This window comes from Prunus mume, linkage group LG7 (genome assembly GCF_029339155.1).
Source record: "Prunus mume cultivar Tortuosa linkage group LG7, ASM2933915v1, whole genome shotgun sequence".
NCBI lineage: Eukaryota > Viridiplantae > Streptophyta > Magnoliopsida > Rosales > Rosaceae > Prunus > Prunus mume.
This window is the reverse complement of record NC_142704.1, coordinates 5,744,387-5,772,296: the sequence shown is the minus strand read 5'-3', so window position 1 is coordinate 5,772,296 and position 27,910 is coordinate 5,744,387. Positions and strand designations below refer to the sequence as shown.

Sequence of the window (27,910 nt, the reverse complement as noted above, 5' to 3'; positions counted from 1 at the left end):
GTGTTTTTCACTCAAATCAAATAACATTCTATACAAAATAAAAATAGGTGGGAAAATGTTTTAAGCAGGCCCGTTCGCACGTGCGAGTCCCCTTCATCACTTCGCTTCATTTGCCATTGTCCTCTTCCAAAAATGATAAGAAAGATATTTCTGAAGCCTACAAAAATCCTCTAGAAACTCACTTCACTGGCCACTCTGCACTCTCTCTCCCTCCTACTCTCTCCGTTTCCCGCTTCAAACAAAGCTCGGCAAACCCCAAAATCCTATCCGGGGGTTTCGTTTCCACCCTTTCGGCTCTCCGAAACCTCCAACTCGAAACTCATGCAATTAGGGGTTTTGGGGGGTTTATCTGTCCACCATTCTCTATGCTCAGCTCCTTTTAGACCAAGCGTCTCAACTCAAATGGCCGCTTTCGGAGCTCTCTCTCCTTGTCCGTATAGCCTCCTGTGGCGGCCGAAACCTACAAACCGCTGCGTTTCGTGCTCTGTTGGCTCTTCTGCTGTTACAGGTAGTAAAAGTTCAAAGAACATCATATTTTACGCATTTAAAATCAAAAAGTTTTCTTTTTGGTGCTCGGAAAGTTGAAGAAAATGAAAATGGGAAGTATAATGAAATTTTATTGGTTTACTTCACTTAGGTACACGTGGGTCGAATGTTAAAAGATCGGGAAGAATGGAAGGGCCTCGGAAAAGCATGGAAGACTCTGTTCAACGAAAGATGGAACAATTTTATGAAGGCAGAGAGGGCCCACCAATCCGTGTTTTACCAATTGGTGGCCTGGGAGAAATTGGGATGAATTGCATGCTGGTTGGGAATTATGATCGCTATATTCTGATTGATGCTGGTGTCATGTTTCCAGAGTATGTGTTTACTATTGTTTATACTCCTGACAGAATGCATCTGGGTGATAATTAGATGTAATTTTTCAAGTATGAGTTTCCTTTCTTAGAAGATTTCTTCTGTCCACATTTTTACTGTTATAGGTTTAGTTTATTCTAGGAGAATTGACAAATTGTGTAATACCAGCATAAATGTACTCTATGGATATTTGCTTCTCTGAATCTATGATGAGAGTGATCCTTATTTGCCTTCTCTTTTCTTCCGCGTATGCATTGACCCTAGATCATATGTTCTATGTTTTGCAGCTTTGATGAGCTTGGAGTCCAAAAGATTATACCTGATACCACATTTATCAAAAAATGGAGCCACAAAATTGAAGCAATTGTTATTACACATGGGCATGAAGATCACATTGGTGCGTTGCCTTGGGTAAAGTTTCCTTCTGATACTTTGAAAATGCCATTTTGACTGAATACCACACTTGTTACTTCTATTAAGTTCCTGTCATTGACACCTACCATTAAGATTTTGTAATAGGCTTGAAAGCCTGGTGTTCGGTTACATACTACGGTAAGTGGATTTGGAGTCCTGTGGGGCTTGCGTAAATTTTTGGTGGAGTGCATATTGGTGCCTTGGGTGATGGTGGAAATGCTGTAATATAATGAGTTGTGCGAAATATCTTTTGACAACCATTAGTTGTCAACATGCACAGTTGGTCCCTGGCCTATGGCATGCTAAGGTAGTCCTGAATTGTTGCGACCTACGTAAGTAGCTTGCAGAGAGAGTGAGAGCAAAGTGGGTGAAATGAGAATGTCAATCACCAAAGCAGCATGCACACATGAAAATATATACCAGCAGTTAATAAATCTACTGCAATTTTCATGTTTGTAGAAAGAAACATCATAAAGGGACTGATTCCATAGAGTACTTTTCTTTTACTTCTAGATGCTTTTCTGGGTGAAGATGAACTTAGATTGTAAATGTTGTTCTAGTACAAAAGGGTTGTATAATATGGTAATTGCATCAAAATCTTTTTTATGTTCTTAAAAGAATGGCACTTGCACCAACTATTTTGAGAGACTTACCAACTAGTTTGAAATGCCTACCTGAAATCCTTGGAACTTAAATTTTCTCCTATTTGTGTTTTATTTTAATTAAACGTTCTCCTGGAAGTTTATTATTTTGGGTTTCATGTAATTTAGTTGATACATCTTTTTTTCTCTAAACAGGTGATCCCAGCTTTGGATCCTGGTACACCAATATTTGCATCATCCTTTACCATGGAGGTACTTGCGTAACTTTAATTTGGCAGCCAAAAATTTCTTTCACAATATGTAAATATCAACATACTTGTTTGTTAATGTTGACCTTCCGTAGAATGTTAGTACTTTCTTTGCAGCCCTTAACCATGTGGTTTTGAGGTTTTTTGTGTGATGAAGATGCATGTCCTCTTGAATTCCTGGGTTCTTTACAATTTTGTTGCTACCATAATGTACAAAAAGTTGATATTGTTCTTTTAACAGCTTATTAAAAAACGCCTGAAGGAACATGGGATTTTTGTTCCATCTAGACTTAAGACATTTAGAACAAAGAGGAAATTTATGGCTGGACCATTTGAGATTGAGCCTGTTCGGGTGACACATTCAATTCCTGACTGTTGTGGATTAGTCCTTCGCTGTTCTGATGGGACAATTCTTCATACTGGGGACTGGAAGGTAAATTTTCTTACAGGTATAGCATCTTCTCTTCTTTGATTGAGTTCTCAAGCTTAATAAAGAACTATGTTAAACAGATTGACGAATCACCATTGGATGGTAGAGGTTTTGACCGTGAAGCTTTGGAAGAACTTTCAAAAGAAGGAGTAACCTTGGTATGCCTCTGGGTCATAGTAATCGTATATTTCTTAATTTCTTATATTTTGGGATCCACTTGGACTTGGTAGTGAGATTGAGATTTTCCTTGGGGACAAAATAGGGGTTAATTTTTGGGGCTGTTAAATCAAGAATATGAAGTCATATTGTTACTAACCTTGGGTGAGGCATATTTTATTTGTTGTGAGTATAAAATATCTTCTCACCATGTGTATGTAGACTGAATAATTAAAAATGATATTCTAAACTGGGATGTAAGTGATCCACATTTTTGGTCAAAACTGTTTTTCATGGAGGAAAAGGTGAAGTTATCATTTTGTGCACATTATTTTTCAGATGATGAGTGACTCTACAAACGTACTATCACCTGGAAGGACAACGAGTGAAACTTCTGTGGCAGATGCGTTGTTGAGGCATATTTCAGCTGCTAAAGGGAGGGTTATTACTACTCAGTTTGCTTCAAACATACACCGACTTGGAAGTGTGAAAGCTGCTGCTGATTTTACCGGCAGAAAGTTGGTAGGTTCTTCCGACCTTATCCAACACAATCCAGTGTGTTTCTTTTCTTTAAAATACCCTTCACCTTAGTACTATGAAAGCAAAATGTGTCTAAGTAAGTGTTATATTGTGATTTATTAGGTATTTGTTGGTATGTCCTTAAGGACATATCTTGATGCAGCTTGGAAGGATGGGAAGGCACCAATTGATCCATCATCCCTGGTAATAATGCATAAAGGTTCTGTTGTAGTGTTGTCTAGTTCTCTTTTACACGGGTAGACGCAGATCCTGTTTTCTTTTTCTTCCCCATCTCTGTGTGTATACATGTTTGTGCTTTTCTTATGAGGTATTGTGTTGCTTCATGTCACGTGAGGGTACAAATAAGAATTAGGAGCCAGCTTCAGCTTCTATTGGTTGAGGAAAATTGTTTTCAGCCATAAGCTAAACAATGGACTGTGCCTAGACAATTTGACTCGCGTCATTTTTACATCCAACCTTATTTCAACTAAATGAGCTAGTATGTGGAAGTCCTAGTTCTTGCCAGTAAACTCTATTTTGGGCAATATCCTCTATTAATCTATTACGTTGTAAGCCATTGAGTGGGTGTCGGATGGAATTATGCTGGGATTGGAGTTATGTGTGGTTATCATTTAAATCTCTACATCAGTAATGACATTTATTTGTATTTCTCCTCTCTTTACTGAGAGATCTCATCATAAAGTTATGTTTTTTTATACTTGAATTAGGTGAAAGTGGAAGATATCGATTCCTATGCTCCAAAGGATTTGCTAATCGTCACAACTGGCTCTCAAGTAAGTTTATCTAGATGGCCTCCTATGGCCACCTACTTTCATAAAGTAAAACCTTTTGCTGGATGTTTTTGCTGGCAAATGATGTATGCTATTGTGTCAGGCAGAACCACGTGCTGCTCTAAATCTTGCATCATTTGGAAGTAGTCACTCCGTCAAACTGACCAAAGAGGATATAATTTTGTATTCAGCTAAGGTAATAAAACTTGATATAATAAGCATCCGTTTCTACTTGTGTTTTCATATGAGTTACATCTATGAGTTTTTAGCATAACCCAATTTGTTTAGACAAATACGAATTTATATATCCTCATTTTCTTTAGTTAATTGACATATAGTTTCTATAGACTTTTAAGTTCCCTATACTTGTGGTTAACAATTCTATTCATTCATTGAAAAAGAAAGAAAGTCCAAAGTTTAATTTCAACATGGATGCATAGAAAAAGATGAAATTCCCAAAATTGGAAGTTGCACACAGATCAGCTAAATCTTTTGGAAATCTTTCCTACTCTTTCTTCTGGTTTTCAGAATTCTGAGATCTACTTCGATAGATTTTGTTGCTGCTTGCTGTGATTTTTCTGTTTGGCTATTTTGACCTTGTTTACCTTATAGGTAATTCCTGGTAATGAATCTCGGGTTATGAAAATGTTAAACCGCATATCAGAGATTGGGTCCACCATAGTCATGGGTAAGAATGAGGGGCTGCACACATCTGGTCATGGGTATCGTGGAGAACTGGTAAGTCTTTTGCATCACAAGATTTTAATTTTGAAAGGTCTTAATTTCTTATATGGTTAGATCATATTCTAATCTTCTCGAAACTGTAGTGTATCATTTGTGCGGACTCTGTGCAGGTTCCCTTGCCTTTGGAAAAATGTAGACATGGTTGTCTTTCTATGTTTCACCTTGTTTCATATTTTCTATTTTCAAGGACTAAGTTGTAATGCCATAATTGTTATTTTCTAGCTAAAGAAGCAGCAGGTGAACTGCATTTAGCCATGTGTTGGGATCTGGTGATTGTTCGGTATTTAGTTTGCAATGATGTTATGCATGGGGAATGCCCCTTCTTTATGTCATTTTTCAATAGATTGACTCTTATAGAAGATGTAATTTTATGTTATTCATCTGATTTATTTGTAACCTGATATGCCTTTTCATTTGCAATTTTCATTTGGTTTTGTTGTATATATTTTAACTGGGAAAGAATCTAATTTTCTCTTAAAGGAAGAAGTGCTTCAAATTGTGAAGCCGCAACATTTTCTGCCCATACATGGAGAGCTCTTGTTTCTCAAAGAGCATGAATTGCTTGGGAGATCAACTGGCATCCGGCACACCACTGTGAGTCAATCTGTTTATCTTGTTATACTGATGAGATATCACTGTTTATGTCTGATAAGTCTGATTCAACTATGTTACATGAAAGAGCAAATGGTTCTCGACTTTATAATCTGATGTCTTTATCCCAAAATCATCTGGTATTTTCTTATTTCTTTCTTTGTCTTTAAAATGACCCATATACATTTCCAAATTAGCAACAATTAAATTATATTTGCATTATTAAGGGGGCGTTTTTGTTATTAATATCGAATTTCCATACTGCAGCTTATAGCGTCTACAGATTTACAGAATTTTGGATTTGAAATTATATTGTTTCCTTGTACCAAACAACAGTGGATTTTATTTGTTTCCTTGGTGTCAACCTTGTACAAGTACCATTTAAAAGTACATAGCATCAAGATGATATTTTGCACAATGTTGAGAAGTTCTAATATTTTCGATACTTGTTACCTAAAAGTACGAAAGGAGTAACTTAAAGTAACCTGCTCCATATTAGACTTTATTCTGCAAACTTATAATTTTCTAATTGTTCCCCAACTCAAGGAATTTATCCTGTCAAAATTGCCTTGGTGCACGATATGGTCCAGTGATATGTAGTATGCATGACAGTGGTTAAAATTTTATTCTGTGGTCATAATCCAAAAGGAATTATGGTATTAAGATGATAAAACATGAAAACTTTTATGCAACAGGTTATAAAGAACGGGGAAATGCTTGGGGTTTCTCATTTAAGAAACAGAAGGGTACTTTCTAATGGTTTCACCTTGCTTGGAAAAGAGAATTTGCAGGTTGGAGTTGTTCCTTAAGAAGTTTTCTCTGACTATTATGAGAAGTTAATCAAGCAATTTCTAATAAATCTACTCTTATATTACAGTTGAAGTTTAGCGATGGCGATAAAGCATTTGGTACATCAAGTGAACTTTGTGTTGATGAGAGACTAAGAGTTGCCTTAGATGGCATAATAGTGGTCAGGTAGATCTCATGGATTCTTCAATGACACTGCACTCCTAATATGAGTTTCTATATGATAGCATCCTGATTTTTATTTTTTTTTTGGTTTTTTTTTTCCGGTTTTAAGCATGGAAATTTTACGCCCTCAAAATGTAAATGGTCTGACTGAAAATAGCATTAAAGGGAAGATAAAAATTACTACTCGATGCTTATGGCTTGACAAAGGGAAGCTTATTGATGCACTCCATAAAGCTGCCCATGCTGCACTGTCAAGCTGCCCCATAAATTGTCCTCTGCCTCACATGGAAAGAACAGTGTCTGAGGTATTGAGAAAATTGGTAAGAAAGTACAGTGGTAAGAGGCCAGACGTAATTGCCATTGCCATGGAGAACCCTGCAGCAGTTCTTGCTGATGAGGTCAGTGTAAGACTATCTGGAAAATCCCATGTTGGTTCTGAGATGTCCACATTGAGGAAAGTAATTGATCGACATCCATATAAGAATCAGTCAACTAGGACACAAGCAGATGAAGGCAAGGACAACGCACATTTGCAGAGTACTTCGCAACAAGATACGGAAGGTCCTTTACTCTCACTCTCTCTCTCTCTCTCTGCACAGGCACCTCTGCGAATGTCATACACCTTATAGAAATATGTTCTGTATTTTCCCCTTTCCCGTACAGAGTGGTCACTCAGTGCTGTTGTTAGGGTGCATAATATTTCGTCACTGTCACCTCAATGTCAGTCTGATATATCTAAAATATATTCTATGACTTGTGATTTCTAGAATTGATGTCAGGTATGTTTTATTATTTTATCTCATCAGAGTCCGTACTTGAAGATGATGGCATTGAAGTTGAAGTACTCCTACCTGAGGAAGATTCTGCTACCTCAAATTCCAAGTCAGAAAAGCTTTCTTCTGATTCAGAGAAGTCAGATGATTTTTGGAATGCAATTGTTAGGTTATCAACTGTTGACAAATCAGTAGTAGATAAAAATGGTTTGGCTGTGCAACAGGAACATCTAAAGAAAGATGGTCCTGACAGCAGTGAAATACCAAATCCCTCAAAGCCGGTGAAACGCAATAAATGGAAGCCCGAGGAGGTTGAGAAGCTTATTAAAATGCGCGGGAAACTGCGCAGCAGATTTCAAGTTGTGAAGGGGAGAATGGCCCTCTGGGAAGAGATATCTAGAAACTTGTTGGCTGATGGGATCAATCGAAGCCCGGGACAATGCAAATCTCTGTGGGCATCCCTGGTTCAGAAATATGAGGTTTGTCCACCTCCACCCTAATGCTGGTGTTGCTTCATCCCTTTGTGCTTGTTATTTTGTTTTATCTTAGCGCTAAGTGTCTTTGTGAAGCAGGAAAGCAAGAGTGGAAAAAGAAGCCAAAAGAGTTGGCCATATTTTGAGGAAATGGATGGAGCTTTGTCTGATTCTGAGGAAATGGCAACAAAATGATTGGTAAGAGGAGAAATGGCAACAAAAGCCCCATGAACTTCTGAAAGATCCCAAAAACAATATTTAATCTGATTAAGCTGGAGGAGCAGCCAAATGTTAATTCACCAAGACTCAAGGTTTGGATAGTTGCCAGATCGAAGGAATGGGAAAAAAATAGAAATTAGGTTATTTTTTCTGTGAACCCACATAGCCTAGATGTATATCAGTCAAATCAGATAGATAAGCAAAGGGGTAAGGGTGGAATTTTTGTAGCGGGGGAAATCTTTGGTTCTATAATTTTTATCCTACATCTTGTTTTCCAATATTATTATTATTGTTTTAAGAATAGTGAAAGTAGGAAGAAGTTATAATGCTTCTTTTTGGCTGTCATGAATTCTACTCATTTTTTACACTATCATCCTGATCGAATACAGGAGCATAACTGTATTGATTACATTAAAATTGTGAAAATAAATTGCGCCACCTTCACTAGTCAACAAAGAAAGCAAAATAATTTCAGCATTCTTTCTAGCTCGCATGAAGGATTGACGCTGGTATTCTTTATAAATAGACAAGGTGGATCAGTGTAAACAACAATTGAATTTTCATATAATAATGCATGGAGCAACAGCGTTCTAATAACTTTGTATTTTATAATTAAGTTATGGAAAATGCTAAAAAAAAAGAAACCTCCATCCCAAAAAAAAAAAAACCCATAATATTGTATAAATTTCACATATTTTATAATGTGTAAATTTCAACCTACATTTTGTCATTGATGTAATTGGATTGGATTCGGAGCAACTATTATAGTAGAAATGTGTTATAGAAAAGTTAATTTTAAGAGTGATTCTATTCATATAGTTTGAGCTCTTCAACATGTTCGGGTCACTTAGGAAGGTTTTATCCATGTCTCATACTACTAATGGAATGACTTCCTTTACGGTCTATATCATTTGTACTCTTTTTTCCGTTAATCTAGTAAATTTCTATTGCCTTTTATAAATACAAAAATTGTGTAAAAAAATTTCTTGAATCAACGGAGAAAATGAGAGTTCAGATTTGCTATATCTTTTATCATTGGATAGAAAAATATCACTAAATAAAATAAAATCTAGACGTCTATAGGAGTGCATTCGAATCCGCATGTTACGTCATGTATTAATACACAATAATTTCCCGTAATATAAGCGTGTGTTCGACGCAGTACTAGTGTTTCATGTGAGACATTACCCAGTCAATAAGTAGTGGCTAAAACGTCAGGAGCAAGATGTTGACCATCAAACTATAGTCTCTTCTAGAACGTTGAACTTGTTCCATCTTCTTCCATGTAATCTGCTTCTCCGTCTCTTCCCTTTCATTTTTCTTACGACATAAAAAATACATCACACATGACCTGTGAGCCCGGAATTCCCCCGTCTCTTCTCGTTTTTTCCTCCCTTTTTGAATTCTTCATTCATGCATTATGCATATGTCCAGAAAACTCACAGCAGCTTCTACCCAGGATCACAGAACATGGGAAAGTCGGTTCCAAAACTTCAACACGGCCTCCAAGTCTATATATAAGGGCTGCATGCTTGTTATTGTTCCATTGCAATATATATCTATATATATAACTTGCTAATCCATTTTGCATTGTGTTTTGCCATTGTAAATGAAGAGCAACGGAGGATTTGAACGTGTGCTCAGCTACTTTGATGAAGATGGAGATGGAAAGATTTCGCCTTCGGAGCTGAGGCGAGGACTAGGCTTGATGGGTGGAGAGTTATTGCAAAAGGAGGCAGAGGTTGCAGTGGAGTTGCTGGACTCAGATGGAGATGGCTTGCTGGGTTTGGAGGATCTTGTGTGTTTGATGGAAGGTGGGGAAGAAGAGGAGAAAGTGAAGGGATTAAGAGATGCTTTTCAAGTGTATGACGTGGAAGGATGTGGGTTCATTACACCCAAGAGCTTGAAGAGAATGCTTAGCAGCTTAGGTGAATCCAAGTCAATTGATGAGTGTAAAGTGATGATCAATCAGTTTGATTTGAATGGGATGGTGTGATCAGCTTTGAAGAATTCAGAATAATGATGCAGTGATCATATTGATCTTGTGGTTGCTGTATACTGTATATACTCATTGGTTCGTTCTTTGTTTCTTTTCTTTTTTCTCTAGGTTTAAGTAGTTGAGATTTTCATCGATTGAGCTGTGCTATAATTATTTTGTGTATACATGTTGGAGTTCTCTACCTGGGAATTGTGATGTTATTTTTCAGAAGTGGTAAAATTTTAGGAGTGTTTTGATTTGGTTGTAGTTGCAAAATAAACTCCTTTACCGCATACATATTAAAGTCGTAGTGCTGTCGATTTTTGTTTGTAAAGAGAAAATAAAAACCTTACAAAGAGGAAAATTCATTCACATAGCCCCGAGAATCTGCTTATGAATTTTTGCATTTTTGGGTTCCGTGAGTTGATAGTATATTAAGGAACACTAAATTACGGAAAATTCATTTGTTAAATTTCAAAATGCGAAAATTCATTTGTGAAACTCCAAAATGTGAAAAGACAATAGCATAACACCAAAAAACGAAAATTCATTCACCCAACCCCAAAATTCAAAATTTATTCATGAAATCCCGAGTGCCGAATGTCAAAATTTTGTAACGGATCTGAAAGGCAAAATTTAACGCTTATAACCCGGAAATATGAAACTCATTCATGAAACCCAAACAGGCGAATTCATTAACAAAACCATAAAATGTGAAAAATACATTCACAAAGCCACAAAATGAAAATATTCATTAGCAGAACCCTGAAGTGAAAATCCATTCACAAAGCCTTGAAAACCCCCTTATGAATTTTCGCTTTTATGGGTTTAGTGAACTGCAAATAGGAAACCCGAATTGACAAAATGTATTTGCAAAATCCCAATATGCGAAATTCATTCACACAACCCCAAAATGCAGAAAATGCAGAAAATCACCATAGGGTTGTGGGCATATAACACCCCAAGAGCTTAAAGAGAATGCTTAGTAGATTAGGTGAATCCAGTCCCGTGATGAGCCCACTTTAGGCTTTTGCGATGAATTACGAAACTTCAATTACCAAATTCATTTCCGAAACCCCAAGATCTGAATGTTTAATACACAAATTCAAACTTTTGAGGTTCACGAGGTGGAGTGTTTGCATGTTTATAACACCCAAGAGCTTAAAGAGAATGCTTAGCAAATTAGGCGAATCCAGGTCCCCTAAGAGCACCTCCAGCGCAGGGCCTCTTGCCCTGGCTAAAGGCCCCTTTGATGGGTTTTGGACTTCCAGCCCAGAAGAAGCAGCAGAAGCCCAAGGGCAGATTTTGCCTGGGCTTCAGGCCGAAGGCGTTGACGTCAACAGTGACGTCAGCAAGTAAAAAAAAAAAATTAAAAAAATTGAAACAAATGGAAAAAAAAATCAATTTAAAAAAAATATAAAATACCAAAAAATTATGAATGTTTTCCCTATAAATACATAACAATTTTATTCACTTTCCCTATAAATACATAACAAGTTTATATTTTATTGCATATTCTTTTTTTTTCTTGCCCTAGCTTTTGGGATGGAACCAAAAAAAACAAAGCTACCACTATTCACGTGAATAGTAGCAGCACTTACCTTGCCTTTGCCTTAGCCTTAGCACTTTGGGATGGACATGCTCTAATGAGTACAAGGGTTGCTGCGGGTCTACTCCAATTAATACTTTATTTTACACCTTATTTTATCATTAAATCGAAACCTTGCAATATTTTGGTTGATGAGAAAGTGTCAGAAACCCACATTTAAAAATATAAACAAAGTCAGGCAAAACGAAAAAATTTAAGTCTTCCCATCATAGAAATGCAAAACGCACCAAGAACTAATGTTCAATAGCCATCTATTGCAGTAAAAAGGCATTTCACCATACTTACAAAAACATATGGTTGGATTCTAAAAGGAAAAACGTAACACCTACAATCAGCTCAAGACCAAATGCTCAAAACTTTAGAAACTAATCTCACTTTGCCTCTCTGCAGGAGCAACGGATTGCCACAGGGAACGGAATGTCTCAATATTCGCAACATCAACACCAAGGGCGGCGAGATTACGGCCATACTCCTGACAATGATATATGCCAACATTAATCCTATTGCATCAAATCAATAATTTGCTACCCAGTTGCTTGAGATCCACCAACTCAGCAGCATATATAAAATTAGTTTTACATCATAGGGTATAAACCAGTGTGACAAGAGAACATTAATATGCACACACAGTGACACAACACAACACACAAATCAATCTTGTCGAGGAATATTTGAATGCAAATCTATAGGCCAGTTCTTACCTGAATGTCAAGGAAAATTTGCATGGAAATTTTGTCAGTGTCCGAAACATTCTGATCTGAGACATCTGAACTTGCTCCACCTCGTCTTTGTGCACCTTGCCTTATTCTCTGGAGTGAAGATGCCGTTCTCCTAGCCTGGCAACAATAGTTAGGAGTTAAAGAGTTACGCTACTATGAATCCTAGAAGGTTATATATTTTAAGGTTCATCTCAGAATCTGGACATTTACCATACTGATGACATTATCAGCTGTCTCATAATAATGACCGGTAATCTCAGTTGCGGCACTAATCAGCACCTCATGCTTAGTATCACTTGTCAGATACTTTGTAGCTCGTTCTCCTTCCCAAAAAGCCTGGGAGTTGTTGGCAGGTCAGTATAAAATTTATAATTTGGAGAAAATATTCTGAAGCTCAAAACATACTGCATATTTTACAGATTAATAGTCAATCTAAACCACCGATCTTATTTGAAGTAACGATAAAGGTTAGGACAGGGATCCAATTAATCATATTCTTTTTCTCTTTTTGGAAATGGTACCTTTAGGGTCTAATAACTAGGTAAATCAACATCATCACATTAAAACATGCGATTTAGTGGACGAATTAAAGATGTCTCCATGTCCTAAGGTTTGAATATTAGATAAATCTGACACCTCAATACACACACCGACTGACACTTTACCCCACCTTATCTGAAAAACCCAGTTTTGCATCACAGTGCCCTAGAATATTGTTAGTCTAGCAACTGCATACCTTCAGAGGACGCACTACTGCTGCCACATAAGGTGAATGTCTGACAGGACGAGGTTTATTAGTCATCCTGTAAGTTGCAGTTATTCCCTTTAGCTGTTCCACGCCCTACATTGTTTAGGAAGATAGCATCACAAGGCAGGTAACAAGAAATTGTGCAAATTAATTAAAGACCCAGAACAGAGCACTGGGATATACCTGTCACAAAAAATTAAATCCATCACATAATTTCATGTTTTGAGAGGGTACATGTGAACCCACGGGGCCTGGTCTTATTGCATTGCACGATTAACCCAATATATATTATTAATCAATCAGAGCTTACCTCGTTAGACTTTTTAACTAGTGCCTCTACAATTGTGTTGATAACTAGAGGTACTAAATCATTCAATAAGTTTCCTCCTTGTAAAATGCTCGGTTTTACAAGATCAAGAACATCAGCAGGACAAGAAGAAAGAAGCTTAAGTACATGCTCGAGGAAGTCTCCACAAACCCTCTTGTACAGAAAATCTATGTCATGAATAATCTGCAAAGACAACAACATATATCAGTTCATGGGTTAAAAGTCCTTTTTTTTCCTTTTCAAATCAACTAACGTATATGGTTGAGATGTGGCAAGATCCAGCTACATTAGAGCATATGCGAAGTCTTTGTACAGGTTTATAGTCCAAGAAGACTTGTACTCTTATGTTTCCCTACCAGCTATGCATGGATTTAGTGCATTGAAGTCGTTAAAACCAACGGAGCAATTTATGGACATATCATATTAATAGAATCAAGACATGAAGCATACATATATAAAATCATCAGGGACAGCTGAAATAGCCCATTCACGGCCAGGGATAGAGTCAGTACTACCCTTCTTACGAGCAGCCAGTCCAGATGACAACCAATTTGAGTATCTATGATACATTCACAAATACGTTGTCAGTAATAAAACAGGGGTATAAAGCTAGAACACAGTATCCAAGCTCTACTATAAACTGACCTTGAAAGAAGCTGCAATGACAAGCGAAGAAACTTGTCAGCACAAGAAAGAACAGCAACATCTTCTCTCCAACAGGATTCCAAGCACTCTAACAATGTGACACTTTGCTTTAATGTTAAATCAGGAGAATTTCCTTGATCAGAATGTACATTGTCAACAGGCACAAGACTAGCGGCCACAAGTACAGAATCTAGAGACCCCGCAATTTCCTGAAACCTGAGGTAATTCTAGTAAACACTTCAAAGAGCAGTCCACAACAAAAAAACCTCAATTCAAGTTCAATAAAAACAGCAACCACCAAGAGTTCTGCCAAGTACCTCAAAGAGAAATAAACCCCAAAGTTCCATTGCTTCATGAACTCAATATAAACAGCTTCTGCTCGAAATTTGCAAACAGCTGATCTGGACGGGCAGTAGCCTTGCATGACAATACAATGTTATATGCACTTAGAACCAGACCATCACTGAGTGTCAATTCAAAAATGGATAAGCTAAGCCAAATTTTTAGAACTTCAAAAATATAACGGGGGGAATACTAATCTCTACCTTCGAGATGAGCCAAGAAGTCTAGGCTGGATTTGTAATTTTTCAAGAATTCTGTTGGCCTTCCAGGAGAAAAAGCACCGGGTTTTCCCTTTTTGATTGCTGAGAGAACCTCTTTGAGGATTGAATTTGCCAAGAAGTCAAACACATGCAAACCAGAATTTTCTGGGAAAGAAAACCCCCATAAAAACTGTTAGTTGACTTTTCTATGTCAAATATTAAAAACTATAATTTGACCTTCTTCATGTTACCATGGATTGATTATCAATGAGCGCTACATCAACACACATGCTTTATCTATAAAACTAGGGTGCATCTGACAAGCATGAACCCTGAAGAAACGCATATAAAATGAAGCAATGAAGTTGAAGAAAGACAAAGGAAATGAAAATACCACGAAAAAGCAGACAAAATATGGTGCATTTTTGTAACATGATGACACAAAGGAGTAGCAATTGATTTTGGGCTACACGGGCACACATGCTTTATCCATAAACATATACAAATGAAACAATGATGTTGAACAAGATCCTAGACAAATGAGTTACAGATAATAGTAATGAAAGATCTCTGTTTTTCATAAAATGATCACTGCAAAGGAGAAGTAATTGAGTTTGCGACACTAAAACAACCAGGAGAAGATCCACAGAGCATAGTTTGAGGTAAGAAAGCCCAAAGATAAAACTTTAAGGCCCAAAATAAGTTCAAATGACACACTATTTCTGTAGAAACCCAACTTTAATATAAAGCTCTCTTAAGTTGATGGGAGTGAAATAGCAAATATATAAGGAAGATGGTAATACCTTCAAAAGAAATTTCCAACAAAAATTTGCAGTTGTTATCAATACATAGCTTGATTTGCTGATAATCATTCTCAAGGTCATCTCCAGAGGGCCTTGTAGCTGCCAATGATGTCCTATGTGGAATAATGTTTTGTATCAATGGAGTCACTATAGTTGTGCGAAAAAGTTCTTCTGCACTCCTTGTGTTATCAATGGCAGCATATGCGCGTAAGCAATTGTAAATTGCATTTGCATCTCGATGTTCCAGCCCATCTACAAAGCAATGTCCCAGGCTGGCATCTAATAATAGGCTTGCACTTTGAATCCGCTTCTCCATGTTTTCAATGAAAGGCAGGTTCTGTATTCACATAATAGCGAAGATAGATGAGCACAAAATGTCCAAGTCCCTAATAAAGTAGTTTAACGCTCACTGATTATTTACCACATTCACTGGGTAAATATTATATTTTTACTATAATAAATAAACAAGAATTCCGTATGAGGACCAACAACAATTAATGCAGCTAAGGCGGGAGGAATATGAGATCCAGGGCAAGAAATTTTTAACTTTCCAATCATTAACATCTGAACAAAATTAAACTGCAAACCTAGACTCACCATTTTGCATGTCACCTATATGAAAATATGAAATATTTTAGCAGCAGAACTCCATTCCCTTGGAACATAATTTATTCTTCAGCATCTTTCCCAAGCCTCATTCAAGGAGGGAAAAAGAATAAATAAATTTTTAACCTTTCAGCACTGCTTGACAACCAACAACCACAAAAACCAGCAGATATGAAATTCATGACCGGAAAAGGAAAGTAGAATATAGACCCGACAAGTTTGAATTGACTTTCAGCTCAAATGTAAAGAGAAGCTGCAGCTAAGGATATTCAAAATTGGATGTAATAAAAACTGATTGCAAGGGAGAGCAAAAGCAACCTGTGCATGAGCAATATAGAACTTCAGCCGATTCATCTCACTGGCAATTCTCTCCAACAGCATGCTTTGAGTATCTCTGAGATTTGTTCCATTCTCAACATGTTGTAAGGAAGTCCCGTTGGTAATAAAATTCTTCTCTGCCAAATTTACATCTCCGTTCAACCAATCAGCCGGCACACTGGGCAGCTCCTGTATTAGTTTTTCAACCTGCATTCAATAACATTTATACTATGAACAGTTGCTATTACAAGATAAGTACGAGAATGGATGGGATCTAAGATCAACACAAGAATGTGGCTAATCGAGGTTAGCTTTCCACTCTATTCATCTTATCTTCTTTCTAGAAGCTCTCAAATCAGGAAACCCAGACAAGGTCATTGAATAAGTTTTCATATCCAAAAAGAAATCAACTAATATGAGTCATTCATTACACAAACTCAAACTAAATTCTGAATTCCGAAGCCATCAAATTCCAGAACGAAAGAAAAAATGATAATAATGTTCTCTACAGTCCCAATCTTTTTCGACAGATTTGGTCAGTGGAATTAGAAATTGCAATCCAATTCCAATAATAATAAATCAACCAAGCAATGAAACCAACACTAAGTCCTCCAATATCCCTAAATTAGTAAACCAAAGCTAAAATCAAACTGGCATTACCTTAGAGACGACATGAAACGTGTCGAGCAGAAGCTCTAAGACCTCCCTGGCCTCGTTGGCCTCTGATCTCTGCTTCAAGCCGTTGGTCAAGGCGACGAGCGAGTTCTGGACGGAGCCTCTGAAATGCTCGATCTTCTCCCTTAGCTCGACCAGCGGGGCGCGCATTCGGACGACGGCGGAGTCGACGTCGACAAGCTTGGTGCTGAGGTTAACGAAGTCGGCATAGTCGCGGTTGATGAGGTCGATGAGCTCGTGGTTGAGGGAAGCCAAGTAGGACTGGAGCTCGGACCGGAGCGTGTCAAATGGGACGAAGGTTCGGAGGTCCGATATGTACGATTCGGAGTCGAACTCCGGGGAGAGGAAGAGCGCGGGCTTGAACCAGAGAGGGTGGGAGTCAAGTGGGTCGGAGAAGAAGTCCGTGGCGGTTCTGTGCGGTGCTGGGATTGGATCCGCCATGTGTATGGTTGCCGAGAAAAGTACCAAGAGGGAGGAGGTTACGTGTCTTCAGATCAGACAGAGGGATGTTGGAGGTTGAAGACGAGTAACTGCTGGTCACTACGGATCTGGGGTTTCCTTATTTTCACTTGGGCTTTATTTATACGTTACGGACTGTGAATCCAACTAATGGCAAACCAACATCGTTCTTTTTCTTTTCTTTTTCTTTTTGGGTTGAAATCTTAATGACAAAGAAAACACGTAGGCCCAAGTAGATCAAAACACAAGATGGGCCTAGAGAACATTTGCTTCCATACAAATTGGGGGGTTTGATACAAATTGGGGGGTTTGAACTCGGATATAGAAAGGCCGAGGCCAATAACACACTGCATTGGCCAACTGACCTAACCACATCTGCCAATTCTTAATATTATCTGTCCTGTCAAGAGGGAATTCTTGGGTGTTTCGGGATAACCCTTGGCGTCATCTGATAAATTACTTACAAAATTCAATATTCATCATCATATATGAACATGTTGTATTTAAAAATACGTCAGGAAATGTTTGAAGGGAGGAAATGCAGGAGAATAAAACAAATGTGAGACCAGAAAATCTGCTGAGCCAGCATCTATTATACATTTGATACTTCAAAAAAATCACTTCATAGTGAATGGTTACTGAAAAATGACTTATTGTTCAATTCCGACGAGCGCAATAAAACAATGACTATATGCACATATGGCCATTCCGTCTTTGGCTTTTGTTTTTCACTCTATGATCACCACAGTAATTTTTGATTTAACAGGCACCGTTCTTTGTGCAGACAAAAGGGATGATGGGAAACAAAACGCAAGCAGTGGAAGCCAAGCCACTTCTCCTTTTAGAAGGCTTCACTTCCCCTGTATCCGCCACCATCAAACTAAAGGATAAGGGAAAAAAACAGCTTTGATAAACTGAATTTCATTTTACAGACAAAATGATTCTCCAGAAAGCCTAAACTAAGAGTGGGCAAAATTACTTCGGGCTCTAGGAGAACTGTAGATGATTGTAGGAGCGAAAATTTCGAAGAAAAAAAATGATTTAAAAAAAACCCCTTTTGTACAAAGGATGCCTTCACATGAAGTAGCTAAGGGCCTTCTTTCTTCTAGAACCCCCTTCGCCGTATAGTTCATTCCATTGTAAAAGCTCAGTCATGTTGACGGACTCCGATGAAACACTAGCACATACCTATTTCCAGATAACAAGTTCAAAAAATATAAAGCCGCAATAAAGAGAGAGAGAGAGAGAGAGAGAGAGAGAACAGAAAGAAGGCATGCTAATGGATTCAATATGCGCTTTACCCGCTCATGAGCATCTTTGAAGTCATCCATGTTCAAAGACCGTATATCAGCACTGCCACTCAAAGCTGGGGCAGGTTTACCTTCTGCCACAGCTACAGCATGCTCCTGTCACCAGTGGAACATATGAGATCAAAAAATCAACGGGCACAACTTGATTAAGTACCACGTTTGGTCTAATGATTTTAAACAAAACAAAAAAATCCAAGGAAAAAAGATGAACCTTTTTTTCCTTCTCCAAAATCTCTTTGATTGGACGATGTGCAGCAGTTACACAAAGATTCTGCAATATAACAATTATTGATATAGATACTCAAATATACCCAATAAAGGAACAAAATAACTACCAAGAAAAACAGTATCGCATTTATTACCTTAAGGTCACTTCCAGAATATCCATCTGTCATGCTCGCAATTGCATCGAAGTCAATACTGGGAGATAAGTCCTCTTTTGCTAGTATGACTTTTAATATCTTTGCTCTATTTGGAGCATCTGGCAAATTTACCATCAACCTGCAGAAGAAGACTCATTATAAACAAAAAGACATCATGTAATAAAAGGGTAACAGATGTGTGGGTTGAAGTGTAAACACAGGTGTCGGAATAGGTACTTGTATACATGAAACTATTGTTCCAATTAGGACGTGATGTTTACCTGCGCGGCAACCTTCGAATGACGGCCTCATCAAGGTCAAAAGGCCTATTTGTCGCTGCCAGTACTAGAACTCGTTCTGCTTCTTTTGTTCGTAAACCATCCCAATTTACCATAAATTCATTTTTCATCTTACGCATTGCCTCATGCTCCCCTGGATTTTCCCGCCGTCCCAACATGCTGTCAACCTATTACAACCGCCAACAATGAGAGCATAAGTTTAAAACAATAACACAAAATAAATATTATTGTTTAAGGGATAAAAGAACCTTACTTCATCAACAAATACAACACTAGGGGCAATTTTACTAGCTAGCGAGAAAACAGCTTTCACATACTTCTCACCCTCACCAAACCACTGCACCAAAGAAGATAAAATTGATTTTAAATTGTGAAGTGAAATCACTTATGAGATTATACTATAGCCAAACTATCCAAAATGCCAACCTTAGATGTGATACTCGACATGGATATGTTGATGAAGTTTGCACCAGCTTCTGTAGCCACAGCCTTTGCAAGCATTGTCTTGCCTGTTCCAGGGGGGCCAAATAACAGGATGCCTTTGCAAGGCTGCACACAGAAGACACATAAACATGATCTACACTCACCATCAGATGCTTAAAATACTCAAATCTAAAACATGTATCAACCTAGTACTGAAAAATAAACAAGTTCATAGATGACAACCTGCATATCAGACACAGTAAAACAATGCACTATCATAAGTAATTCATATAAACAACAATATTAAATATCACATGCAAATACAAGCCGTACAATTTTAAAGCAATCGAGTAAAGAATCATATTTTCTCTGAATACAGATAAAGCTTTAAACCTTGGTTAATTGCCCCTTGCAGAAAAGCTCCGGCCTTTGTAATGGAAGCATCACCAATTCCTTCAATGTATCCTTCACATTCTCAAGGGCTCCAATATCATCAAACGTAACTCCAATGTCACTAGGAGGAATAACATCAGCCAAAAGCCTTTTCTCAAATTCATTTTCAGTTACAACATCCTGATTTCAACCCCAAAAAAAAAAAAATCACTGTTAAAATTAACATAGAATACCTTGTAAGGAAAAATGAAGAGTTATTTCAAATCTTGGAATAATTCCACTCAGGACAAAAAAGGATGCTTATAAAAGTTATTGGAAACAAAAATCCAGCTAACCACCTTAAGTGACTTCTTCAAGCTCTTCGTTTCATTCTGGATAGCCTGTAAAATTTCAAGTCCGTACTGGATGCTGCCAGAATTGCAACATGGCATTACAACTGTGTAATATCCATCCAATAACTGATATTTCAGCTAACAATTATTCATGAAGATGGCAAGAAATGAGCTGTCAATTACCTCTCACCGGACAAAACAACTTTTTCTTGTGGATCAGCTTCAGGATTCTGCATTAAATGATGGCTTAAAGCCCATCCAACTACCTTCTCTGAACCTGCAACAGATGAAACAAAACATAAGTTACAAAATATAGCAGAAACAAAACAAAACCATAAGCAACTATCGATATCTTTGATATATCAGAAATGGTGCATACTTTCATTTGTAAGTGTTTGATCCTTGATGCATAAAGTCTCAAGTCCTTCACATTCAATTCCACATCGACCGAGAACCTAGAGATGAGATAGTGCACCATGATTATCATCTTTATAACTCACCAGCTGTAACCATACACTTCCATGACAAAAAGGAAATAGAACTCAAGACAGCCTGAAACCCCAAAAAGAAAAAAGCTTACAGTGCGCAAGAGATTCAGGTTTCCCTTCATTTTAAGGGTTTCAGAATCTCGATCCAGTTGTTGCTTCCATGAGACAAGAAGTGCTTCATCCTGCAATGGTTAAGCTTTCATAGCATGTTAAGGAAAGCCCCGCCAAGGGAAGAAAAAAACACCTCTATTCAACAGGAACCCAATATACAAACCTGCGGCATATGAATGGTTACTTTGTTGGGAAAGAGTTTGGTCAGAAGTTTTGTTGCCTTGGGAACCTCTTTCCCTCTCTCATGTAGTCTTCCAAAACTATCCTGAAACCAGGAAGAATCCACGCTCAGAGTAACAAAAGGGCTCCATCCAGACTTCGCATAATTTTAAGACAGATAACTAAACTAAGCCATTATGCAAAAGGTTAAAAGAAACATCAAACGCATAAGCAAAAGCACATGTTTGTTAGAGTTATATAAACATTACCGGGAAAGCCAAATCAAGAAGAGCAGTTTGATTGCTACCAAACTTTGTGAAAAGCAGACCACCAGGGTGTGACTGCAAGAGAAAGGAGGAGAACATTTAAGATAAACCGTAATCTTTTCCAAGGCCATCTAATCCAAGGGTGGAGTTCAAAAAGGAAGCAAAATAAATGTTCAATTTCAAGCAAATCTTACAGCCTCCCCCCACTTTCTAGTGATTTAACTGCCACTAGTTTTTACCACCTAATCCATCTTGCATGGTTACACACCTAATGCTATTAAGTCGATACATACATGGTTATCAAGAGTTTTTTTTTAAATTCAATATTGGCTCAAAGTATTGAGCATCGGCCAGACAACAGTACCTAGAGCAGAAAGAAATGCTAGCAAGATATACTTTCGATTTCATTGTCTAAAACATAGGTAAGGATGGTTTTATACATCAAAAAGAAAATTTCTGTACAATCATTTAACAAAGATAATAAACCATACTGTTGGTTCCTATGGACTTACTCTCTTTTACATGATAATAAACCAGATCATGTATCTTCGGGGCATACATGCATATAATTGATGATATAGCATTGATACAGAGGTTTATACATTTCAAATTCTATTGCAATTTCCATTTGTTCATTTAAAGTTGAAAGTTCTTAAAAGATCGCATAGCTAATTCCTCATATCATGTATCAGATTGAAGAACAAATTGCTAAAACATATATTACCTTCTCCTTACGATTGTCAGTATGAGTATGAGAACCAATGACAACCACATTATCTGGAAGCTTATCAAGTCTGGCTCTGAATGTGGAAAATGAATCTGAATTGCCTACAAGGGACTTCTCAGCATCTTTCATGAACAAAATGAAAGGAGAACTCCTGCTCTCACTAAGTACAGCCTTTGAAAAAAAAACGTAAATAAATTCAAAAGGTGATAATAAAATTAAACCAAAAGTAAAAAATAAATCAGTCTATGATGGAAGATATGGCACCTCAAACAATGTGTTGATAAGTAACTTGTCCAAATCTTCCGCACCAGTGTTTTCCAGTCGAAGATCAGAGACTAAAGAGAGAGAGAATAAGAAACGTTTTACATATGCATAGACCTAAAGAAGAAAAAAACAAAGGTACAAGTCTATGGAACTGTTAATGACTGAATTCATACCATTGCAGAAAAATCCATTTCCTTTGCATATACCCCCAAGATCAACACCATCAGGTATTGGTTTATCAAACCTTATGCCAACTTTTGACAGAGGATTGTCCTCAAAAAGCAGTACGACCTCTCCCCGGGTTCCGCTTGCCGGGCCCCTGTATATCACGTAACATAGCATATGTACCAGCATCAGTGCAATAATATAGTGTTTAGGGGACATTGAGAAAAAACTATAGCATCAGCATATAATACATTTCAATAATACTACTGGTAAATATTCCAAGAATTATTAACTGATACAGGGAATGCCATTATTCCAAGGAACCAAACACTAAATTCAATCTATGCTACAAATTTTATGTACCTCCTACTGTGAAGAAACAACAGGATACGGATCAAGCCGTTTCAAAATTGCTAGAAACAGATCATACAATTAAACAACTGGTAGATAAATGTAGTCCTAAACAATATTACGTGATATACAGTTCAAACTCAGACATTACACCAGTATAGTAGGAAATTTCTATATGCATAAATCAAGTTCAATTCAAAACCACATATTCTCAAAAGACAAATAGTATCAACAACAGAAGCATTCCACTAGTGTTTACAACTATTGTACCGTGAAGAAGATGCTGCGGTATACAAGGCACCGGAAGATGACCCAATAAATTTTACTCTGTCACCTGCATATTGTAGTTTTTAAGAACCATGTCAAGTTACGTATATAAGTATAAAAAATGAAAAAAGCAGAAACTTTTAGTCTGGGAGAGAGCAGCAGAAAGATATCTGCAAAGTGCAAACCTCTTTTAAACAAGAAATTCTTCGATGTCCCTGAGGAAGAGGGGATGGTGTCAATCTCCATCTTTGGTTCGGATTCCAGGCCATTCGAAGGTGCATTTGAAGAGCTCGGTGCTTCTGTTTCAGAAGCTGATGCATCAGTGTTTTTAGCCACATCTGTGGGTGTGGGGCTTTGTTTGGTCAAGCTGCAGAGCTTTTCTGCATTAAATCCATCCTTCAGCAGCTCCGCTTCCTTTGATGATAAACCCTATAGAACATTTTTTATTGGTAATTCCCTCTAATTAGCTCTGGTAAGCTATAATTATAGACAGAAGTACAAAAGGAGTATTGATAATGATACTAAAGCAAAATATTATAATTTTACTCAGTGGAACAAAATGAGAATGATTATATCCCAAGAATAAGGAAGTATACTAGAAGTGAGTACTTAAGCAAATGCTAAGAAGGTGCCGTTTAGCTTACACCCAAAAATGAGTGGCTATCAAATATGAGCAACTTAGCCCCAAAATATTGTGCAAGGGCCTTTGCCAGCATTTCCTGATATATCTCAGACCCTGTGAAAGCATTCAGAAACAATAATTTTCAGTTCCGAGAAACAAAACCAAATATCATAAATGGGTTATTTTAGAATGAACACAGCAATATCCATACCTGCAGGACCAGAGAGCAAAATGCGAGGGTTCACAGTAGTAAGCTCTGAGGTATACTTCACATGTTCCTTATGTTTCAAATGTATAAATGAAGCTGCAATCAGCACATTCTTCGTATTCTCACTGAAATCAGCAAAAATATGAACTCCATAAATTACTGGTGCATATTTTAATTAACAATCACACTGGGTAGAAATCAGTCGTAAAAGAAACGGCATACTAAAATAACAACTACAGCACTCAGCAGTATCAATTTCATTATCACCACACCACTAACAAGAAACATACACACTGAAGCAAAAATGCATCAAATAAAAGCATGAATAAAGAGTGGACAGAACTAATGACATGACATCACACTTTGCAGCTTCAACCAAAACAAACTTGACTAAGGTCCACCTAACCCCAAATTTCCTTCTTCATGAGTCAATCTAAAGGCACATTCCTACAAATTTCTTTGACGACAAATTTCAACATTATATATCACTAGATTACTACAGAAAACTTAAGAACAGAAAGCAAAGTACAGCGAAGAGAGAATGCAGATCATGAATATGGAATCACATATTCATATCTAAACTATAGATGCAAAGATACATGGGGCTGCAGATCCAACCGATGACAAATATATAATTTTTATTTTTAGAAGAACAAGAACTGCTTCGCTAGACTACTTGTTTCATGATGGTCAACAAAGAATGTACTGTATAGCTCAAATTAAAAATAAAGTTGGCGAATAAAGCATAAATTAGATGACTATTTCTAATTAACATATTGAAAACTGTCTTATTACCAAATAAAATAAAGAATACCTCAAATAGTATGGGAAGTTATCAAAGGAAACATCTATGCCTTTTCCATCGAGAATGCCTGCATGAATGCCGTCTTTAAATACAGCACACCGAAGAGACATGCCTGACGTTGATGCCGACTGCGAATCCCTCGTCCACTCGTTTCTTTCTTCCAATACCTGTTTACAGATACCTTTGCTCAATTTTAGTTTACAACTAGGTGATCGAGCTAACATCCTCAATAAAGGCCTTAGCAAATCATTCATCCCAGAGAGTTTTACATTGCCTGCCTCTATGCCAGAATCGTGGTTGGAGTCCAGAGTAAGATTCTTGTCTATTGCTCCAATATCTTCAGCTTTGTCAGCCACTCTGTTTGGAGTCGAGCTGCTTTCCAGGCCATCGAGCTCAACTTCGTTACCATCTTGAACAACAGACTGAGCTGGTACATCAGCACCTGGGTGAACTTTACTGGTGGTCTGAGCTGCAGGCTTCCATCGTGATAGTTCCGACCTCAAACTAAGAGAAGCCAGTATGGAAGCCCCAGCCACAGCTGAAGGATCTCCTGCCCTCCTTTCCATGTGCAGAAATTTTCCAATACCACTTTGAACCTCTGAACTCTTAACTGCAGCCTCAGTCAGAAGTAGTTGAAAAATCTATTGATACAAGTTAAGGAAATTATCCATAGAGACACAAAAACATGTATAGGCCTGGACAGTTACACAAGTGACTGAATGTGATACAGGGACTATCCAGAAATTAAGACTGTAATATCAGAATAAGGAAGTAGAGAAGTAAACCACCGAGGAAGGATACATAAGCATGGTTGCCCAGAGAACCAAAGACCACTTCATCACCCGGGTTAAGCACACAGCTGTTGCCTTTCTTGACATTTGTCCCGTTTACCTGCACTGATCCCTTGCTTCCCGTACTTTCTAGAACGGCTACAGCTCCACCCTCATGCTGATCATGTCCAGAAACAATGAGTGGTCATACTGCATGTACATATTTTAATGAAACCAGAAAATGAAAACCAGTGACTACCCAAGTAGGTCACTACAGCTCTCAGTTCCACTGAGAAGCCCTGATCATAACCTAGTTATGCATGAAAGTCGCTGCATGTCTCTGGGCGCACTAGTGTTGTAAATTACGAACAAAATGTTAGAAATGGGACTCTCAAAGAATACCTGCGTGCGCTTGATCTTGCACAGGAACCCACTAATGGTCTGGTCCTTCAAAGAAAAATTGCACTGTCTGTTTGCACCAATTGTGAAATTCATTGTGCAAATATTAATATTCATGTTCTGCAGTTTAAAAAAAACCGATAAATATCAAATACAGAGCCAAAGCAAAACACTAAAAAGAGTAGTCCAGTCCAAAATCACAAAACTGGTTCTAATTCAACATTTGTAAGATAAGCACGAAATACCTGTCCAGACTGTGACAAAAGCTTGCACCAAGGTGTCGATGTCTCGAAACTAGGACTCTGCTTCTGATAAAAACTCCAAGACGAAAATGCGCTCCTCGGCTTTTCCACCACAGGCGTAGACCCTTCATAAACCACCAAACCAACATTTCCAATTTTTCAAATTTCAATGAAACCCATACCCCATAAACACAAATTGAGGCAAAAAAGAAGCTAAAGAACAAAATTCACACATTACAGAGAAAGAAATGAATCGTCGGAGTGCCAAGACCCTACCTTCAGCGATCGGCGGCGTGACCGAGACAGCTTGCGTAGCAGCGTCGGTCTTCCCAGAAGTTACGCCGTCTCCGGCGGCCGGAACATCGCCGAGACCACATTCTCCGGGATCGGCTGCCGCCGGAGGAGGCGTACAGAGCTCCTTCGAATTATCCACCTCCGGCGTCACTTTCTCTGAAGCACCGCCATTTTCGACCTGCGAAATCATCCCAAATCAAAACCCTAAATCTCACAATTCACGACCCCCAAAAACCCAATCTTTGACCCTCCAGAAAAAACCAAACAAATGAAAAGAAGAAAAAAAATCCGATTTTTCTATGCCAACAAAAACCTTATGTCGTTTTGGTGACGGAGGCTTGTCCTCGGAAGACGACGATCGTTTGCTGTTATTTCCAGAGAGAGATCCACTTCGCCTCGTTGAAACCATGGCTCTCTCTCTTCGTTTCCTTTCTTTTTCTTTTTCTCAGCTAGAAATGCTATAAAGAGAGAGAGAGAGAGAAAGATAGAGATTTTAATTATTTTTATGGTCTTGTTTTGTACATTTATAGTTTGTGTTTTTCAAAAGTGATAAAATATTATTTTCTTTTCTTTCTTTGTGTTCGGTTGGTGCATGGAAGATTGATGTCTCCAAGTTGGATTTTATAGAGGGAGACGACGGCGTAGGCTAAGCAGCGCGATGTAGCAACTAGGCACGACTGATAAGGACTTGGTGTTGCACGTTAGCAAGTTTTGTTAGGTTGTTCTTAAAATGCGCCGGTGGGTGTTTCATAATGAAGGAGAGGTTATGGTTTTAGAGAGGACTTGACTTGAGGGGGTTTGGTTCTTCAATGATCAATCTAGTGGGGGGTTTTGTCTTTTTGTACTTGCATTTATACTTGTAGAAGTGACAAGGTTTTATATAAAACTTAAGAGCAACAAATCATGTAAGGAGGCTCCTCCTAAGCCCCTAGTGTGTTGGTTTCAACCTATTATGTTTTGGCAAGTGGAATTTGGTTGATTGGATTTCTTAAATTGATATATATTTTTTTTAAAAATTTAAGTTGATAATATTAACGTCTTTCCCACGCACACAATAACAATTATTTAGTGATACATCAATTAACAATTAAGAGTTACCAGCAGCGCACAAACTGATTATATTAAGTAAAACTCTTTGAAAATACATTAGATATGTATAACATATTCATTACACACAAATTGTATGTATAACCTATGCATTTGTGGGAGTTAAATAAATTTGATAGAGTAATTACTTATATTTTTACAAGGATATTTTGTGAAGAGAGTTGTATTATTATTACTATCATAATTAAACAAAGAATTTAAGAGCTTTTATGGAATCATGATGGGTTTTGTGTTTGTGATTTAAAGTACAAAGTTTATTTTCTACAACTTATAATGTTAGTGCGTTTAAGTAATGAGTAAACGATTATTAACTCACTAACATTGTT

The 27,910-nt window shown here is 37.6% G+C and overlaps 4 protein-coding genes across 8 annotated transcripts; 2 read left to right on the top strand and 2 right to left on the bottom strand.

Moving 5' to 3' along the window:
- The first annotated feature begins 95 nt into the window (after window positions 1-95).
- EMB2746 (RNA-metabolising metallo-beta-lactamase family protein) lies at window positions 96-8,135 on the top strand. Of its 3 annotated transcripts, none has more exons than XM_008241227.2 (17): window positions 96-508; window positions 638-860; window positions 1,146-1,269; window positions 2,070-2,126; window positions 2,364-2,555; window positions 2,633-2,710; window positions 3,048-3,230; window positions 3,351-3,431; window positions 3,956-4,021; window positions 4,122-4,214; window positions 4,631-4,756; window positions 5,243-5,356; window positions 6,049-6,144; window positions 6,231-6,328; window positions 6,435-6,886; window positions 7,132-7,577; window positions 7,671-8,135. In XM_008241227.2, exons 1-17 carry the CDS (start codon window positions 322-324, stop codon window positions 7,764-7,766), a joined length of 2,712 nt encoding a protein of 903 aa, XP_008239449.2. In that variant the 5' UTR covers window positions 96-321; the 3' UTR covers window positions 7,767-8,135. The 3 variants fall into 3 exon arrangements, with proteins under 3 accessions (XP_008239449.2, XP_016651115.2, XP_016651116.2); XM_016795629.2 differs by having other exon boundaries at window positions 102-508; window positions 7,668-7,926; XM_016795630.2 differs by having other exon boundaries at window positions 141-508; window positions 1,146-1,255; window positions 7,668-7,926.
- A 1,127-nt stretch (window positions 8,136-9,262) lies between these two features.
- Window positions 9,263-10,028, top strand: LOC103338048 (putative calcium-binding protein CML19). Its single transcript, XM_008241228.3, is given in 2 exon segments — window positions 9,263-9,772; window positions 9,775-10,028. Coding segments are annotated over 2 exon segments (420 nt in total). The 5' UTR covers window positions 9,263-9,399; the 3' UTR covers window positions 9,822-10,028.
- A 1,583-nt stretch (window positions 10,029-11,611) lies between these two features.
- LOC103338049 (oligomeric golgi complex subunit-like protein) lies at window positions 11,612-17,338 on the bottom strand. Its single transcript, XM_008241229.3, has 12 exons — window positions 16,747-17,338; window positions 16,087-16,293; window positions 15,163-15,499; window positions 14,363-14,524; window positions 14,135-14,234; window positions 13,818-14,033; window positions 13,623-13,731; window positions 13,155-13,355; window positions 12,833-12,937; window positions 12,307-12,432; window positions 12,079-12,213; window positions 11,612-11,849 (listed from the first exon to the last, which is right to left on the bottom strand). The coding sequence occupies exons 1-12, from the start codon at window positions 17,200-17,202 to the stop codon at window positions 11,736-11,738; spliced, it is 2,268 nt and encodes a 755-aa protein (XP_008239451.2). The 5' UTR covers window positions 17,203-17,338; the 3' UTR covers window positions 11,612-11,735.
- A 442-nt stretch (window positions 17,339-17,780) lies between these two features.
- LOC103338050 (P-loop containing nucleoside triphosphate hydrolases superfamily protein) lies at window positions 17,781-27,071 on the bottom strand. Of its 3 annotated transcripts, none has more exons than XM_089055883.1 (28): window positions 26,791-27,071; window positions 26,460-26,655; window positions 26,187-26,308; window positions 25,945-26,061; window positions 25,574-25,720; window positions 25,051-25,413; window positions 24,782-24,939; window positions 23,971-24,092; window positions 23,782-23,873; window positions 23,323-23,566; window positions 23,141-23,204; window positions 22,528-22,673; window positions 22,355-22,425; window positions 22,088-22,261; window positions 21,367-21,438; window positions 21,102-21,203; window positions 20,920-21,009; window positions 20,719-20,794; window positions 20,523-20,616; window positions 20,346-20,415; window positions 20,008-20,187; window positions 19,618-19,740; window positions 19,445-19,528; window positions 19,174-19,358; window positions 18,893-19,031; window positions 18,742-18,801; window positions 18,522-18,626; window positions 17,781-18,408 (listed from the first exon to the last, which is right to left on the bottom strand). In XM_089055883.1, the coding sequence occupies exons 1-28, from the start codon at window positions 26,884-26,886 to the stop codon at window positions 18,295-18,297; spliced, it is 3,606 nt and encodes a 1,201-aa protein (XP_088912009.1). In that variant the 5' UTR covers window positions 26,887-27,071; the 3' UTR covers window positions 17,781-18,294. The 3 variants fall into 3 exon arrangements, with proteins under 3 accessions (XP_088912009.1, XP_008239453.2, XP_008239452.2); XM_008241231.3 differs by having other exon boundaries at window positions 25,042-25,413; window positions 26,791-26,968; XM_008241230.3 differs by having other exon boundaries at window positions 24,782-25,413; window positions 26,791-26,969.
- Window positions 27,072-27,910: the final 839 nt, after the last annotated feature.

Excerpts from the sequence above, each read along its gene's own strand:
- LOC103338049 (XM_008241229.3), bottom strand. The coding sequence starts at position 17,202 with ATGGCGGATCCAATCCCAGCACCGCACAGAACCGCCACGGACTTCTTC. Across the intron at positions 14,235-14,362 it reads CTTCTTGGCTCATCTCGAAG|GCTACTGCCCGTCCAGATCA; the intron begins GTAGAGATTAGT and ends TTGTCATGCAAG. Across the intron at positions 12,433-12,832 it reads CAGTAGTGCGTCCTCTGAAG|GCTTTTTGGGAAGGAGAACG; the intron begins GTATGCAGTTGC and ends AACAACTCCCAG.
- EMB2746 (XM_016795629.2), top strand. The coding sequence starts at position 322 with ATGCAATTAGGGGTTTTGGGGGGTTTATCTGTCCACCATTCTCTATGC. Across the intron at positions 3,432-3,955 it reads CAATTGATCCATCATCCCTG|GTGAAAGTGGAAGATATCGA; the intron begins GTAATAATGCAT and ends TACTTGAATTAG. Across the intron at positions 6,887-7,131 it reads TTCGCAACAAGATACGGAAG|AGTCCGTACTTGAAGATGAT; the intron begins GTCCTTTACTCT and ends TTATCTCATCAG.
- LOC103338050 (XM_008241230.3), bottom strand. The coding sequence starts at position 26,886 with ATGGTTTCAACGAGGCGAAGTGGATCTCTCTCTGGAAATAACAGCAAA. Across the intron at positions 23,567-23,781 it reads ATAGCCACTCATTTTTGGGT|GGTTTATCATCAAAGGAAGC; the intron begins GTAAGCTAAACG and ends AATGTTCTATAG. Across the intron at positions 18,802-18,892 it reads ATTCTGGAAGTGACCTTAAG|AATCTTTGTGTAACTGCTGC; the intron begins GTAATAAATGCG and ends GTTATATTGCAG.